At 49.5% G+C, this 16,144-nt stretch overlaps 4 protein-coding genes across 4 annotated transcripts; 2 read left to right on the top strand and 2 right to left on the bottom strand.

Moving 5' to 3' along the window:
- Positions 1-1,049: 1,049 nt before the first annotated feature.
- On the bottom strand, positions 1,050-2,435 carry FOBCDRAFT_297556 (uncharacterized protein; the record flags this gene model as incomplete). The annotated part of the gene is made up of 1 exon (XM_031187824.2): positions 1,050-2,435. The coding sequence occupies one exon, from the start codon at positions 2,433-2,435 to the stop codon at positions 1,050-1,052; it is 1,386 nt and encodes a 461-aa protein (XP_031035089.2).
- A 964-nt stretch (positions 2,436-3,399) lies between these two features.
- On the bottom strand, positions 3,400-5,602 carry FOBCDRAFT_166889 (P-loop containing nucleoside triphosphate hydrolase protein). Its single transcript, XM_031187823.3, has 2 exons — positions 5,354-5,602; positions 3,400-5,301 (listed from the first exon to the last, which is right to left on the bottom strand). Exons 1-2 carry the CDS (start codon positions 5,522-5,524, stop codon positions 3,565-3,567), a joined length of 1,908 nt encoding a protein of 635 aa, XP_031035088.2. The 5' UTR covers positions 5,525-5,602; the 3' UTR covers positions 3,400-3,564.
- Positions 5,603-5,962: 360 nt separating this feature from the next.
- Positions 5,963-8,220, top strand: FOBCDRAFT_252492 (uncharacterized protein; the record flags this gene model as incomplete). Its single annotated transcript, XM_054706567.2, has 2 exons — positions 5,963-6,096; positions 6,633-8,220. Exons 1-2 carry the CDS (start codon positions 6,077-6,079, stop codon positions 8,218-8,220), a joined length of 1,608 nt encoding a protein of 535 aa, XP_054562542.2. The 5' UTR covers positions 5,963-6,076.
- A 5,847-nt stretch (positions 8,221-14,067) lies between these two features.
- On the top strand, positions 14,068-15,812 carry FOBCDRAFT_263556 (uncharacterized protein; the record flags this gene model as incomplete). The annotated part of the gene is made up of 4 exons (XM_059611325.1): positions 14,068-14,613; positions 14,755-14,907; positions 15,304-15,519; positions 15,638-15,812. Exons 1-4 carry the CDS (start codon positions 14,291-14,293, stop codon positions 15,810-15,812), a joined length of 867 nt encoding a protein of 288 aa, XP_059467776.1. The 5' UTR covers positions 14,068-14,290.
- Positions 15,813-16,144: the final 332 nt, after the last annotated feature.

Consider the following 16,144-nt stretch of genomic DNA (forward strand, 5'->3'; position numbering starts at 1 on the left):
GCCTATCTCTCCATCTCATGCACGTCTTGACATCTCGTCCACGCCCAATTTCCTTCCTGTTTTGATACCATATTCCTTCCATAGAAGAGTGGCCATCCGCCTTGCCCGGCGGCGCAAAAGAAAAAAGCCCTTGTCTGGATCCGTCCTGCCCCTGGAAGTCTCAAGAGGGGAACTTCGAAAAACAAAAAGAGGGAGAGAAAGATCAAGGAGCCCTGGTTGAAGTTTTCGCTGCTGTCGGTTGTTTGACCTTTGATTTAACGACGTTAACGCTCGAGCTATTACCATTCCGCCTTTTTATGAATAAAAATAAAGAGAATTGACATGCAGAGTATTGTATTGTGTTCGCAGGAAGGGAAACAGGCCGGGCTCATGTAGATATCGTTATAGCTTACACTATGGATAATCGTACAGAGAAGATGAGATGGCATTCATCAGTTGAGTGTGTGCTCTTGTCCGTGAAATGAAATGAGACATTCACTGGTGTTGATAAAACTGTCACAGATGGAAGTGTTTGAAGTATTTAACTTGTTTATTGATAGACTTTAAAACATCGTCCCTCTAAATGGTATATTTTCTTGCCGCCAAAGCCACTCTATCCTTATATAACAGGTGCAAACATAAATGATAGCCTGATAACAGATAACCACAGCCTGAAGCCTTCACTTTCTCCTCTAAGTTTATGATAATTTAGGCCAAGCTTGAATTAGGCTAGCTTAACCTTCGTCGTTATTTGACAACACCTCCGAAGGATTTCTGAAGGATCATGTCCTTGAATGTTCATATCTTGACGCTTGACTGATCGGACTCTTTGGGTGGTGGTGCGACCTCTGCGTGTTTTGCAGTTCTGAAGCCTGGATCATAAAAAAGGTGATATTTCCGAGCATCGAGGTCTGTGACCTAAGATCGGCGACATCTTTGTTGCCTTTAATGTGTTCGAATGCTGTGCTTCAACGAGCTTGCATATAGCATCGCTTATGTGAAAGCACGTCGATGTCTTCGCTCTGGATGTCATCGGTACAGGACTAAAGTCTTGTCCTCTGCCAACCTTCTTATCCTTGATCTCTTTCTAACTCTTCGAGTGGCCATCGTAGAGCATCTTTCCAATAGCTTCCAAGATGATCCGCAATCAAATGTATCAGAAACGCGCCTGAATCGCCAAACAACCAGATATGTCGACATCGGTGGAGGAGAACACCATAATAAGCCAATACGAGCAATGCTTCAGGGCGGTGCTTTCGAACAGGCTCTATGTAGTTATCGCTTAACACAACCGGAAATGCCGAGGCAGCTTGTACGTTTACACTCTTGGGCAGATTCCTGTGAACATTGAAAGCCCATTGCAGTGTATGAGCGGCTGTGCTACAGGCTTCCACAGCTGATGGACTCAAATCAGAGTTTTCGATGAGAGTTATGAGAGGGGCACACTCATCGCCCTTGTCACCGAGCTCTGCTGCGTCTCTGACACCGAGAAAGAATGGCGCTAGAGGGGACCTGATAAGAGTTTGGTAGCCTGGCGAGGAAGTTGATTTCACGCCGCGATGAAGGCAGACAGAGTTACAGAATCTCTCTATAAAGACGTGAAATGTGGCTCGATACTGTGTGAGTGTGTCGTAAAGCATATGTAAGCTTAACAAGGAGGAGAAGAGGAAACGAGGGACGAAGCGAGGCTCGTGATTGGCAGTGTCTTGACCGTCTCTGTTAAAGTGTGTAAGGGCGCGAGTCTGCAACTCGGTAGCGATGCGTCTCCAAGAAGCTGCGCTTTCAGCTGAACTTTCTACTTGGGTCATGGCAAGGTGATCTGCTGATATAGCAAGAAGCTGATCCAGAGCGTACGGAGCTTCTGATGACCAGTCGAGAGCGAGGTCTATGATAATGTCGACGTTGTCGACATCGAATAGTAGAGATTTGCGGAAGTGATGCAATAATATGAGGTGCTTATTGGTAAAGTATGGCGTAGGAAGAGCGTCTGGCAGCGGAGTTGATAGAGGCGACTCAGACAAGTCTGCAGCAGCGAACGATTCTGTGAAAGATGGCAGAGAAGTCGAGTGCGCGCCGTCATCGATATTCGATGTGAAGCCAGAGTTTGGTGCAAGATATGACGGAGGCGGTATTGAGGAAGGCCGGTGAGAGGCTGCAGTACTCGAGATGCTATCAGCAGGACTCTCAACCTGACTAGCACTCAGAGGTTCATTGAAAGAAGACACAGGCTGCTCTGGCGGAGTTGGCGCAGCGGCTGGAGTCGGTTGAGCAGGAAACGAACATGTCCTCTCACTGATGACGCAGTTACTACACGCAGGACGATTCTCATCGCACTTGATATGTCGTCTCTTACACTCCCAGCAGCCATTCCGGGACTTGCGATGTGCCCGGCGGAGCTTGGCAGTAGCGGCGCCGGAGCCGGAACCGGAGCCGGAGCCGGAGGTCCTCGGAGGCATCGGAAGAAGTGAGGGAAGAATAGATGAGGTAGGGGGAGTGAGAGTGATCAGGGGGCGAAAAGAATTGTTCTCGATCAGCAGGCACAAGTCATGGTAGGTTGTCTGTCCTGGCTAGTCCTGATGTGTTTTTGCTTTAATTGAAGCGTCTTGATTGGTTGGCAGCTTAGCTTGGAGACCTTAATCGTATCCCCCGTCGTATTGCCCCAGTGGAGGGTTTATTTTTTTCTTGTGGCTTCAGTGATGATCATCAATGGACGTGTTGTTGACAAAGCGGAGTGTTGACGTTGGAATAATTCCGAAACCGTCAATAACTTTAGTCATGCAAGTGGACAGCCGAAGTAGCAGGCAAGTAAGGTCTAGCTCAGCATGGCCCATCTTGTGAATAGGAATGCATCAAGACATAACCAATTTATCAAGAGCAATTAACGACATCTTTAGTGGCTTGAACTCCAAAACTGGTGATATAATTAACGGGCAGTCGGTTTCGGTACCAAGCGCTCTGTCGATCTCAAAAATAGAAGCTCGTTCCCTCTATCAGCCTTACATTAATAAACTAGAAGGGTTACAAGGGGGCCACGTTACGTGGACTATTGCGTAGGTAACTGATGATTTGGATAGACTTAAACCGTTTTAGAAATGTCTTGACCTCATATTTCCGCTCCTCCAATCGGTATCTTACCTTTTTGGTGGTGATGCCAAGACAGCATACGCCGGACTGCCGCTGCCACTATCACAACACCAGGAACGAAGCCATCATATATTGCCCCCAAAGGAGCTGTAGAATAATGAATCTGGTGTCTCTTAAGAAGAGTGCCTCTAAAATCCATTTAGGTTTGTCCTTCATTGCTAAAATGCTCTGTAACAAACATACAAGAGTCATCTACGAAGGAAATACAATACGCGTTCATCGGATTCAGCTTCAATTTTCGTATTCATCCCCCAAAACCTATACGCGTATAGTCACCAGCGTCTTATAAATCACCCATGCTCTCACAGCCAAGCCACGCAATGTCCACGTCGTCCTCAACCAAATCACTCCCAAAAGACACCAATTCTGCCTTGCCCTCAGGTACACCAAACCCAAAACATGTCTTAGCCAAAAAACGGGGTATATTCCTATCTCGTCTACCTAATCATCGAAGCCCGCAAACTCATCCTCCTTATCCTTCTTAGCCGCCGCAGCTTCAGCAGCAGCCTTTTCGCGGTTCTGTCTCCGGACCTCGGCGATGAGTTCGTTTAGCTCCATCTGCTTGAACTTCTCTTCGTCCGTCATCTTAGACGTAGCCTCAGCCTCACGGCGCTTACGTCGCTTCTCCCTGCGCTCAACTCTCTCATCCTCCTTTTCGTGCTTAGCGCTCCATGCTTCGTTGTTCTTTCGCTTTCGCTTTGTCTCGTCGCTCTTGTCCTTCTTCTCTCCAGACCTTTCCTCTTCGAGAGCTGCTTTTCGTGCTTGCTCGCGTGTCTTCTCCTTGTAGGCGTAATTGTCCCAGTCAATTTCGAGACCACACATCTTGTCGCCCTTCCAGCTCTTGAGCTCAGGCATCCTGGGCATGCGAAGCAGTCCCCATGCATTACCAAGATCAGCCCAGTCGAGATCAGCTGCGCGGAAGATAGATGTTGCCTGATGGGCGCCATAGCTTCGAGCCCAACTCACAAATCCCTTCTGAGCCTTGTCGAAAAGTGCTCTATCCGTCAACACCAGATCCCTCATCTTCTTTGTAGCAGCCACGGCATCCTCCTCTGATGTAAAAACAGTTGGCTTCTCAAGCTTGGAAATCGGTGTTTTGCGAATCTCCAGAAACTGAACGTAGTCCTCCTCTCGCCCGGGGTGCAACATAACCACCGCCAAACCCTTTCGGCCTGCACGACCAGCTCTTCCACTACGGTGGATAAACGCCTTGGGATCTGAAGGAGCGTCGATCTGAACCACCAAGTCAACCTGAGGAATATCCAATCCACGAGCTGCCAAGTCTGTTGTAAGTAGTATTGTGGGGGCAACAGAGTTCAAAAAGCGGTTGAAGTTCTTTTCTCGTACTTTAGCTGGGTGCTTCCCGTGAAGAGGCACCAACGCAAAACCTTCTGGTAGGATCGCAGGTAGAACGTGTTGAAAGTAATCGACCGCGGCGCATGTGGAGAGGAAGACAATGCTTCGTTGGGGTTTTATAGGTAATTGTCGAAGAAGTTCTGCCAAGGCAGGCAGCTTTTGGCTAGCAGGCTTGACCATATATGCCATTTGGAGACTGGCAGGTGTTTTTCTGTCTTCAAGAATTCCTCCATCCTTCATCTTGACCTTAACCTCGATCTTGACGGGATTTCGTAAACCAACTCGGATAATCTCTCCAACAGCCTCACTAACACTGGCGCTGAAAAGACCAGTTCTTCTTTGTTTTGGAAGGTGTGATAGAATTTTCTGGAGATCAGGCTTAAAGCCAAGGTCAAGAAGTCGATCGGCTTCATCGAGGACGAGAACCTCAAAAGAGGATTGAGGGCAGTGGACGTGAGGTGAAGACAAGAGTTCGACAAGTCGGCCGGGCGAGGAGATAAGAACATTTGGGCTATGTCGAAGGAAGAAACTGAGATCTTGCGCGGTGGTCGTTGTACCTCCAACGAGCAGCTGGGGTACGATGGCGGGCACGGTAGTAGAAGTTCGTTTTTCGTCGCCTTTGAGGTGTGGGAGGATTTCAGCCGAAGCTTCGTGGAATTGTAACAGGTTGACGAGAACAGTATGAATTTGAGCGGCCAATTCGCGCGTGGGAGAGACGATTATCGCAGCAACATGATGCTTCTTCGTGGGTTCGCTAAGTCGCAAAAGTTTTTGTACAAGAGGGATGAGAAAGGCGAGGGTTTTTCCACTGCCAGTGACAGCCTACAAAGGAGTTAGATGGCCAATCGCATACTCAACAGCAATAGAATCATACCTCAACAACAACATCTTTGTTTCCGAGGAAATGTGGTAGTGTTGCAGCTTGGACGGGTGTCATTTGGCTGAAGCCCATAGTTGCGACCGCATCGCGAATCCATTCTGCAAGAGGAGGAGTAAGAGCATCCCAAGCTCTCGGGCTTCTCTTTTTGACCTTTTCTGAAGCCATTACAAAACGAGACCAAGTCTTGTTATTATAAAAGAATTATTATATGGTCTGTCTTTTACAGATCCAAAGCGCATAGAGGGGCCGCCTTTGGCATCTTTTGCGCGAAACATTTCTCGAAATTTTTATCTTATCATCACGTGAGGCCATCGAGTTGTGGCGCAGTCAAATGCGACATGTGGCTGAAGTAGCATTCTGTCTATCACGGCACGTGCTCACTGAGATATGATGTCTTGTCCATCTGGATGACGTGGGATTTGATGGTCCCTGAGCTGGATGATTCAATTTGGCTGAAATGTGGCAGCTGACATAACATTTCGATAGGCAGATATTGCACAAGAAGCAGTTGGGCCAGTTACGGAAGAGCCGGAGACTGGTGAGTGCCAGGATTAACATACAATCTTGTTTTTAATTTTATGTGGTCCTTCACAAGCCATCAGACTCTGCTGGAATACGAATATTTTACCAAATTTTACATGATAATATCTCCAAGACCGAGGTGTTGTATTTCAACAGACCCTCTCGTAGATCATCACATGCGAGAATAAGACATCCATGGAAAAAGGCGGTGTCTTGTGCGGGTTGAACTGAGATCAACGCCACAGATAGGTACGTATCTGTATGGCTCCGAGTTTGCCCCAGACGAAAAATCTCCAACCGTTGCAGCCAAAGCCAACCAACGCCAAACTTGATCAAGAACCAGCGACATAACGATCCTGAAGAAAAGCCTCGTTTAGGTCTTAGCAAGTATCCTCTTTTTTCATTTCCAGTGTCACACGACTCTCTATTTTCTTCTGTTCTCTCCTTGTCTCAGCGGCCTAGTCACGCCCGTCGAGTCCACCCCAAATCCATCACTCGGCCCAGTCTCTCACAAGCCTGGTACTGTACATCTAAGACCTGTACCGTAGGTAGTCCGTACTACATGTGTGCGTGCCCCGGTCACGGCCACGGTCATCAATACCTTATATCTCCGAACCCATCATGCGGCGGGGGATCCAACCTCCGTTGCACCCTTGTTAATCAATCTGGATTCAATAAACACTCTCGACTCTCACCACTCTCACAAGTCTCGGCCAAAACGTAGCCCGAGTCCCCCGAAACGGAATTCGAGTCAGAGCCTGAGCCCGAGTCAGGGTTACGGCCAGAACCAGCAGCTACATCATCATCAGAATCTTGGTCTTGAACATAACGACCAAGGTCTACGCCACATCTATCTACGACATAGCCACGACCACGACGACCACGAGCAACATCTTTTAGATCTGGGGAAAAAGCAACATAATATTCTCACTAACGGATCCTCTCACTACGACACCCCCAACACCTTCACAATTTCATCTCCGTCAGAACCCATCACAACGGTGCGCTCATCGCGCCGTGATAAACATCTCCACTCTACAATACCCAATACCTTCTGGCCCTCCGGCTTCAAAGCTCTCAGTCGCATAGTAGTCGGCGCCGTCCGCTGTTCTGCCCTCCCACCATTCTCCTTCACCATGTCCTTCCGATCCAAAATCCCAGAGACGCCCCGCGTCATCTCGCCGAGTCCCACCCCATCCGAGCGCGATGCCGCCGATTACATGGGCCCCGTTACACGCTCGGCAGCCCGGAGACGGACACCCACGCCGCAACCGCTCGAGGAGGAGCCCGATGAGGATCTACCCGAGCCCCCCGAGTTTCGACGCGCCCGAACCCGCAGCCGCTCGCCGATCGATACACAGGCCGTGACACGCTTGACGAGGCGCACGAGCACTGCTGCTAAGGCGGGCAAGATGTCCAAGGACACTATTCCAGAAGAGCAGACGACGTCTAATGGGTCGCTCAGCAGTAACGGCAAGGGAAAGTCCACGACATCAAATGGTCACCTTGCGCCGCCGCAACCTACAACACCGGTGGGGTGGTCCTGGCGTGACTTTAGCCGAAGTCCCAGTCCCTTGGGCCTTATTCCCATCCACCGACACTGGAGAACCTTCGTACACAAGCACGAGGTACCCCGCAAGGTTCTCCACGTGTCGATCGGTTTCTTCGTTATCTGGCTCTACGTGACGGGAACTCAGACAACATCAGTCACACCATGGCTCATGTCAGCGCTCATCCCAATCGCCGCAACTGACTGGCTCCGACACCGATATGCGTCCGTCAACCGCCTCTATGTCAAGGTCCTTGGTGCTTTGATGCGCGAGAGCGAGTACTCCGGCTGGAACGGTGTGATCTTCTACCTCCTCGGTGCCTGGATCGTCCTCTATGGCTTCCCCAAGGATGTGGGTATCATGAGCGTTCTTCTGCTCAGCTGGTGCGACACCGCTGCCAGCACCTTCGGCCGACTTTGGGGCCGATATACCCCTCGTCTTCGCAGAGGCAAGTCTCTTGCTGGCTCGACTGCTGCCTTCCTCGTTGGCGTCGGCACATCGTACTTCTTCTACGGTTGGCTCGTCCCTACAGTTGGTCCCTTCCCTGGTGACGAGAACTTCCTCTTCAAGGGCTTTCTCTCATTGCCCAAGACCATCTGCGAGGCTGTCGGTGTCTCGAAGGAGCAGACTACCATCTCAGGTGCCCTCGCCCTGGGTGTCATGAGCGTGTGGTCCGGCTTTGTCGCTTCCGCCAGCGAAGTGGTCGATATCTTCGGCTGGGACGACAACTTGACAATTCCCGTGCTCAGCGGTTTCGGTATTTGGGGTTTCCTTAAGATCTTCTCTTAGACGATGCAAGTCTTAGGATGGGAGCGGCATCTTATGAGCATAAAGAGCTGCCATTTCCACCAGATCACGGTGCATATGAGACATTGAGCAATCACATATATGCAACGCATTAGTCTGACATTGTGCATGCATTGGGGGTTTATGTATATACCCTACTCTCCCCTCGTATCCCCATCTCTTTTTTCTCCTACTCCTTCTTCTTTGTGAAAGCATTTGTCTTTTGAAAATGGGTCTGCTGGAGATTGAGTCTTTACATATGTTCTCGGCATCGAGGGCATTGTTTTGGGTTTGTACTTTATTTTGCTAGGCTTGCGAGGTGGGAACGGCGTGCGGAAGAGGAGGAAGAACATGAAACCCCCTTACCAAAAATCAACATAACGGCTCTCCGGTTTGGGTACCTGGCTACGAACCTTGATTTTAGGCGCCATGCGGTATTACATCGGGATGATGTACATCTATTCCTGAACTACGGTGGAACATTTGGAATAGAAAATGGAAAGGGACAGCATGATATGGTGCGATATCTTAGGGACCATGTAGACAGAACGATACCACAGAGGTATCTAGATAACGAGACGAAACGCATCTCCTTTTCCCTTTTCACATACTCTTCATGACGCCTTTGCAAGAAATTGGCTGGTTGCGCCACTTTTGACGTCTGTTGTACGAACGCCGTACAGCATTCGTATTGCTCACCTTCCTGCTCAACGGTCTGGATGAAACATCCGTGCCACGAGGTATCTGAGCTAGGAATTTCGGTGATAATTATCATTCGGGCTGCAGAATGTTACACGACCTCGGAGGCTCACTGTGTTCAACAGATACTCTCGGATGTCATTCAACCGGGGTCAAATCAGTTGTCCAGATTTGTTTGAGCGTTCCTTTTTTGGCAGATTAGGAGAATTAACATGGACATGGAGGCTTTTGTCTCTCGATTATGTCCGGTCGTTGAAGGCGGACTTACACGACATTGTCCGTGACGGCGGGATTAGTCACTCAGCTCAAAGGCGACTTCTGCTTACACGGTGGAAGGCTCTCTACGTCATGTTGGCAAATCAAAAGTGAGATATTCTGAGATATTTCCTGAGAGATCTCCTTCTGCATTGGGTAAATAGCTTGGTATGTGTAAATGGCTGGAGTTGCTAGATTGGCTAATTGGATATCAATCGTTCCGTCGGCAAAGCCTCAAGTCCAGCGCACACCATTCACACCATCTTCGCAGAAAAGAAAAAAATCCATCTACTTTGCATCTCTATTTAAGCTTGTCGTCCTATTAGACGGTGCCCCATCATCGAACCCCCCTGCACGAAGTTGCATCTTCCCCTCCGTGTGCCTGGGCCACGCCTTACCGCACGCAACGGCGCTGAGTTGTCCATGCGTGATGGAGGGTATCATGGCAGGGGAGGCGTGTAGAAGGTGATAAGTACGTACTATTTGTAGTATTCCGAGATATGTACGCTTGGATAGTCATGTTGCAGTCAAGATTGTGCCTTCGCAACTTGTTCGTCTTTCGCCGAATAGTTTAGCACACAGAACGAACCAAAGGTCCGAGTCAAGTCCTGATGGCTTTGTGAGTGGGCAAGCGGATGCGCTGTTGGAGGACGACACCCGCCTTGTCATGCAATGCAAATGCAATGTACTGCAAAACAAAGGCACCTGGCTTCTTGTGGAGAAACAAGTCAGTCAACTTTCATCTCTTTCCAATCTCGACGAATCTCGCGTCAGTATTCGGTTCCGGTCATCATCCACCGGTTCATCTCGCTTTCATGGCCTCAAATCGATCAATGTGAGGCGGTGAGATCAGTCGACTCAATGATATCCAGGAGACTAAATGATTGAAGCACAGCAGCTTGAACTAAATCTGACGCACAGCTCGCAACGCAGGGCTCGCAAGTCATGCCACCTAGGTGATAGGCCCCCGGATTTCGTGGTAGGACTTGCAATCCAAGACGTATCAAGACACGATCATCGCAAGTGATGCGCAACTAACAAGATCGCGAGGTGGATGAGCCAGGATGGTGCTCGTTTGATGCCGACGCTGATCGGACGTCGCTCAAGGACATCCCAGGTCCGGGGACGCAGTAACAGTAAGACAGAAGAGAAAGTTACAACGGATTTCGAAAGAAGCAACTACCCGTATCGGATGTGCATAAACCGTGACAGCTCTTGAAGAGTTAAGTGACGACTTCAGGTTCTGAGTGGCGGGTAGCGACAGGAACCGTTGAAGACGTGTCACAGTGGCTCATGATAGCAACGTCAAAGGGGCGCCGTTGTCGCAGACTCCAGAACTGTCACCATACAGCATAGCTGCAGCCCAGAAGCTGCGCATAACCGGGGTAACGTCTCCATTCGTGGTTGCCGGTTGACAGGCCGGGTTTGTAAGGGACCTCCTACAACGAGCGTTGGTCCGGCTGTGCAGCATATGCAGAGTGTAGGGGTTTAGGCCAGACGAAGAGTGTATTGATATGATCAGTGATGAATATTTTCCCAATGTCGAGTGCTCATGTGGCTGGTCGTTTCCCTCATAGCTCAGGCTACCATGAGACAAATGTGGAAGTTCGAGAGAGCATCTGTCTAAGTCGATGTCAACCTTGCAAAGACTTTGGACAACCCGAAGGTCAGGATTGGGCATTTCATTTCGGCTCGTAATCCACCCATATCGGTCTCTACGATAGTCTTCGATGAACCATATTGGCTCAGACGCAACGATTAGATCATCCGTCCTCGCGAATTCTCTTCAAGATTCGTCAGACAAAGCTCGCAAGCTAAGAGTCCATCTAGGAGAAATCTCCAAGCATGTACCCTGTCACAGATAGTCTGAGCTAACTGTGCCAATGCTCACCAAGTAGATAGAGATGATGGATGGTGGATCTTGCGGTGTACCTTGTGGTGACTGGTCGGTAGTAGCAAGCGGGGGAGGGGCGAGAAATAAGGAAGAAATGCCGTATGTACTGAAAAGACCCATTGCAATGGATGCAATCATGCTACATTTGTCCAAGCATTATCCAATCAATTGTTGACAGAATTTGACCGATTCTTTTCGCCAATGGAATGGCGTTGGACAAAAGGTTGAACAGATCGAGGGTGGTGAAGTCGAAAGCTCGAGAATTTGGACATGAAGCATCTCAAAAGTCGTGTTGAAGTCGTGATAGTGGATCCTTAGAGTTGTATCAAGGCAATGGGTTCTCGGTGTTACATGGCCCGTCAATTGCTTCATGACGAGTTCAATTGAGTTCTGTCAACAAAAGACATCTCAGATATTGTCAATGAGGCTCTGCGTGATTGTGATAGAAAACTTGATATGGCACGTGGAACATCCAAGGTTGAATCAAGCAGAGGAAAAAGCAAATCCAACCAAAATGGCTGTCATCATCAATGGGATGGGAGATACCAGGAAGGTACGTTACGCACGCACGCACTTTCCTCCCCCACCATCCCACCAACTTGATGCGTCCAGCTCATCTGATGAATGGATCCTTCCTCCTTTCTTGAGAGCTTCCACTACGTAAGGTATTGCACGCACCTGCAAATGGCACACCATCTTCGTAGAGAATGTGCCAGAGACACCTGTCGATTGAGGTGACCCCTCGATCGGGTCCCTGGAATTCAATACCGGACCTTGTCTTGTCTGTCTTTCACCCCATACAATACAACCTAACCATACAATTGCATATCAAACCCACCGTCACAGCAACGTCTGGTAATCGTTTTGACAACGCATCACTACATTACCTTACCTCCTGTGCTCTCCTGTAAAGGTACAGTTACAGGACAGAACAATGCCAGAAATTGCCCGGCTTGATGCACCTCTACCCGACCCGCCGCCTTGCGTTCGCTTCTCAATTCACACCCTGTCAACCGACGCTGAGAGCCAATCCTCGGTCAGACCGTTGCAAGGTCTATCTTGATCATTACTTCTTCCTTCTGTCTCGACAGACATGTCTGGGCTTTTTGGTCAAAACGCCGCCAGCGAACAAGATGCAATTGGAGGGGGGTGTGGGCGAGATTGGAAATCCAAGGCTGCTTTTCCATCAACTTCGTCTTTTGGCTTTGCTTAGCGTCAGCGCGCTTGTTTGCAACTCTCTCCGCCTCCGTCTCCATTCTCCATGGTCCTGCCTACTCCCCTGCAGCAAGGAACAAGATGCAGTCCTAATGCATCCCAAAATTACACTGCGGATACATTCAGGAAGCCTGCATTCTCCAGTATCCGCTCCTCCGCGCAGACATCTTGCTATTCCTTGCCCAGAGCGCTTGAGCTGGATTTGAAGATGGAATGCCAAGGGTCTAACCGGCGGTTGGTGATCCCTCACGAATATCCATTTACACGGTGAGGCAACCAATGTCTTTTTTCTTCAGGCACCTACCACCAATGTTACCCGCTACTCCAAATGGTACCGGAACCCGGCCGATTGAGATGTACTCTTTATGGTACAGATATGCCTTTGTGAGGGTGTGGGCATTGGTGTCTACTTTACTTACCTAGGTCCATCTAGCCAACTCTCCAACCAGTCAGCGTTGATTAGGTCGTTCGTTGCGCTGTCCGTTTGGTCCTTTCTTACCTGCGATCCATTTACCTGCTTTCTGTCCGCAACCAGCTATCACCAAAAAAGCAGCATGCCAGCCTAGTTTACATTGGCTATGTCCCTCACGTCACTCGACCAAGAGCCCAATCCAAGCCTGGCCTCGACTTGCCTCCTCCGCTTCTCAACGACCAAGCGCGTGACGCTCAGACGACTAACACCGTCGGTCTCCAATCGCTCCAGACAAGCAAATATCGGTGGGAAAACTTTTGCCCCCAAGACAAATTATACACATGGCCCTTATCCCTTCTCAACGTTTGGACCCAAGGGCTAGTGCAGCCACTTGTGTCCGTTGATGGACCCGGATATGCATGGCATCTTACCAGCATCTTACTTTCTTTTGCCCTTCTCCTGCTGTACCATACGGTCTGGCTCGGTCCCTTCCAAGTCGGGTCTTCTCTCGGTCTCCGCTCTGGCACACAGACGCATTTTTTCTCTTTTGTTAATTGCCCACTGGCACATGGTATCGTCATGTTCTGCCCGGCGCCATCTTTGACACATATCCATTGCCCTGTCAAGCACTTCTCACCAGTCTCTCCCCTAAACTTGCCCGGTAAATATCGATTTGGATCCAAGACGGTCTCCATTTTTTTTACTCTCTTAATTGTTACATCTGACATCTAAGATTGCAGTCCTCACTCTCGGCATATGCACATGTCCATGCTCATCCTAGGCTGGTCTTGTTACACCCAGCCAACGGCGTAGCTCAAAGGCGTTTACAATTTCAACGGCACTGCATTTGTCAAAGCAATGTCCTTCGAAGTATCTTAAAGCCACGCTTTTCTTTAGGTTGCGTCTTATTCAAAGATTGGTCTTTCTCTATCTTCACCCTCCCCCAAAAGCCCTATCTTGAGCATGTTCCGTTACTCTTCTCTTTCGTTGGCTCGGATGTCAAACGGCAGTACATCTCGGATAGTTCTCTGACATTTCATTACCTTTCCAAGGCTCTTTGCCGCTTCTAGCCTCCCTAGTCGCCCTCCTAGTAATCCTAGTTTTGAAGTTTTGTTACCTTGTCATATCGTTGCCGTCCGTGATGGCCCACACATGTGCATCTCGTCGTGATCGTCTCGTCTAGCCTCTCATCACCCTCAGGACCATGCCATCATCCTGTCATATCCTATGGCACGCCCTCATGGGCGGGGTTAATCGTCATTCATTGACGAATAGTGTCAAGATGAGTTATCCTGAAGTTCTTCCGGTTTGGCCGATCAAGGTTTCTGAAGAAGTATAAAAAGGCCAGAGTTGATGCTGTTGAGGCTTTCTTCTTCTTCTTCCTTTCTCATCACTCTTCAACCAGCTCCTGACTTGAAGTCCCAACTTGCCCAGCACTTATACATAGTCTTCTTGTCTTGTTGTCTTGATACACGACTCTCATACTTCAACTGATCTTCACTTGTCCTCAGCCTACTCAACCTTGAACCATCACTCGGATCACTTGTCGAAGTATTCAATTGGCATACACACATCTTCTTCTCTATCAAATAATCACCATGTCTTCTCATTACACTCCTGTGGGCTACTCCATGCCTCTTCCCGTTCCCTCCAAGGGCTCCCAATACCCCACCTACAGCCAGTATTCCGTCTCGCCTCCGGAATGTGATGACTCGGTTAGCTCCGCCTCGGGCATCCCCTCCTACAGCAATGGTGGATACTCGGCTACCTCGTCCGGGTACCAATATTCTGGAGGATACGGCGAATATGAAAGCACTCGCTCTGCTAGCGGCGTTGACTTCCAGGAGTACATGCAAGACCGCTTTGCCAACTCTTTTGACCCAATCCCCCTTGACCGTAGTATGGCCATGCAAGCTCAGACGTAAGTGGATCTCCCACCCAATTTCCACAGATGCGACGCAGACTATGTTTGTTCGACGATATTTGCAAAGAGTTACACAGGCTTGCCGTAAGCGGCAAAAGACATTTGGCCAGTATGTATACTGACTCGGTTTGTGGGCAGATCTGGTAAAATGAATGCCAAGCACCGCGAGCTTATGGAGCTTCAGAAGAAGGCGCAGGCTCGTCTTGCGAAGACTCGTGAGCGCTTCCAGGAGGGTATGCGAGATGCCCATGAGGTGCGCAGCGATCTTGAGTGGACACAAAAGAAAGTTGGGTAAGTCGAACAAACTTCGCGACTTTTTTGCACCGTATGGCAAACGCAACTGCAGTTTGTTACGCGAGGCAAGATCAAATCGCAGAGTTAAAGTGAAGCGAATTGAGACTAACCCACCATCATAGCTCGCTGAAGACCAAAGCTTCGCGCAAACATGGCAAGGAGTACAGCAAGGCCCGCGCCCGTTTTCCATCCCCTGAGAACTGATTGTTTCCTGGGAACTTTCTTTGGAGCGGCATTTTGAACTTTTACGACCAAAAACTTTACTTAGCGAGCAACTTTCGGCCATACGATTCACCAAAATTTCCTACTTGCGCACATAGTTTCACTGCAAAATGCAGGAACACACGATAATCAGATTCCCAGAATTTCAAGGTTAATTGTTTTTGTATTTAGTGAGTATTTCACGCTTGTCATGCCACCCTCAATCCCGACCTGCATGAACTACTCGTTCATGCAAGGGGAGCGTGAGGTGACGTTGAAATCAGGGTCACTAAGCGCGGCAATTGAGCCGCCTGGCGCGCGGTGTCTTGCTGCTTTTAAGCAGAGCGACAAGGCAGGCGTGTGGGCAGTTCTTAGCCAGGAACGCCAGCCTCATGGCTTCTGGGGCAGGTGTGGGGGAAAACACGCGGAGAGGGCGAAGATGGGCGGCTTTTTCACGACTTATGGCTTATGATTGGATGAACTGAACGATCTAGGGGCGGTTGTTAAAAATACACCTCCTCCCCAGCTCCTGTGGGGTGCCAGGGGATAGCGTCAGCGGGTTTGCAGCAAGACATGATGTGTCGGAACCGATTGCTGCATGGGAGACGTGCTTGGAAACCTCTCTGGGTATGGGTGACGCGGGAGCAGCCGAGGGCTGCAAGGTCGTCCTGCTCGTGGCATTTGCCGAGGGGGTGTACTGAGTGAGAAACCCTGGAAAGCAATGGAGCAAGAATATGACAGGATGGAGAAAAGTAGCGGACTCGCAAAGCAGTATATTTAAGACGCTTGCCCCAATCAGGGGAGGCAGCGACGATGATATCGCTCCATTGGGTAACGCGGCGAGCCTGGAGAGCGGATGGGACCATCTTGGGAGGAGCCAGGATCTGTAAGAAGGTTTTCTTTGTGGATATCTCGACTGGAGTATGGAGTCTCATAGCAAGCAATATCTCGTTTCCCTTCGTTGACTGAAGGCATAGCCCTGGGACCAATTGATGTGATAACCCCCCCGTAGATGTGATTGACCTGCTCCCCA

Source organism: Fusarium oxysporum, chromosome VIII (genome assembly GCF_013085055.1).
Source record: "Fusarium oxysporum Fo47 chromosome VIII, complete sequence".
Classification (NCBI taxonomy): Eukaryota; Fungi; Ascomycota; class Sordariomycetes; order Hypocreales; family Nectriaceae; genus Fusarium; species Fusarium oxysporum.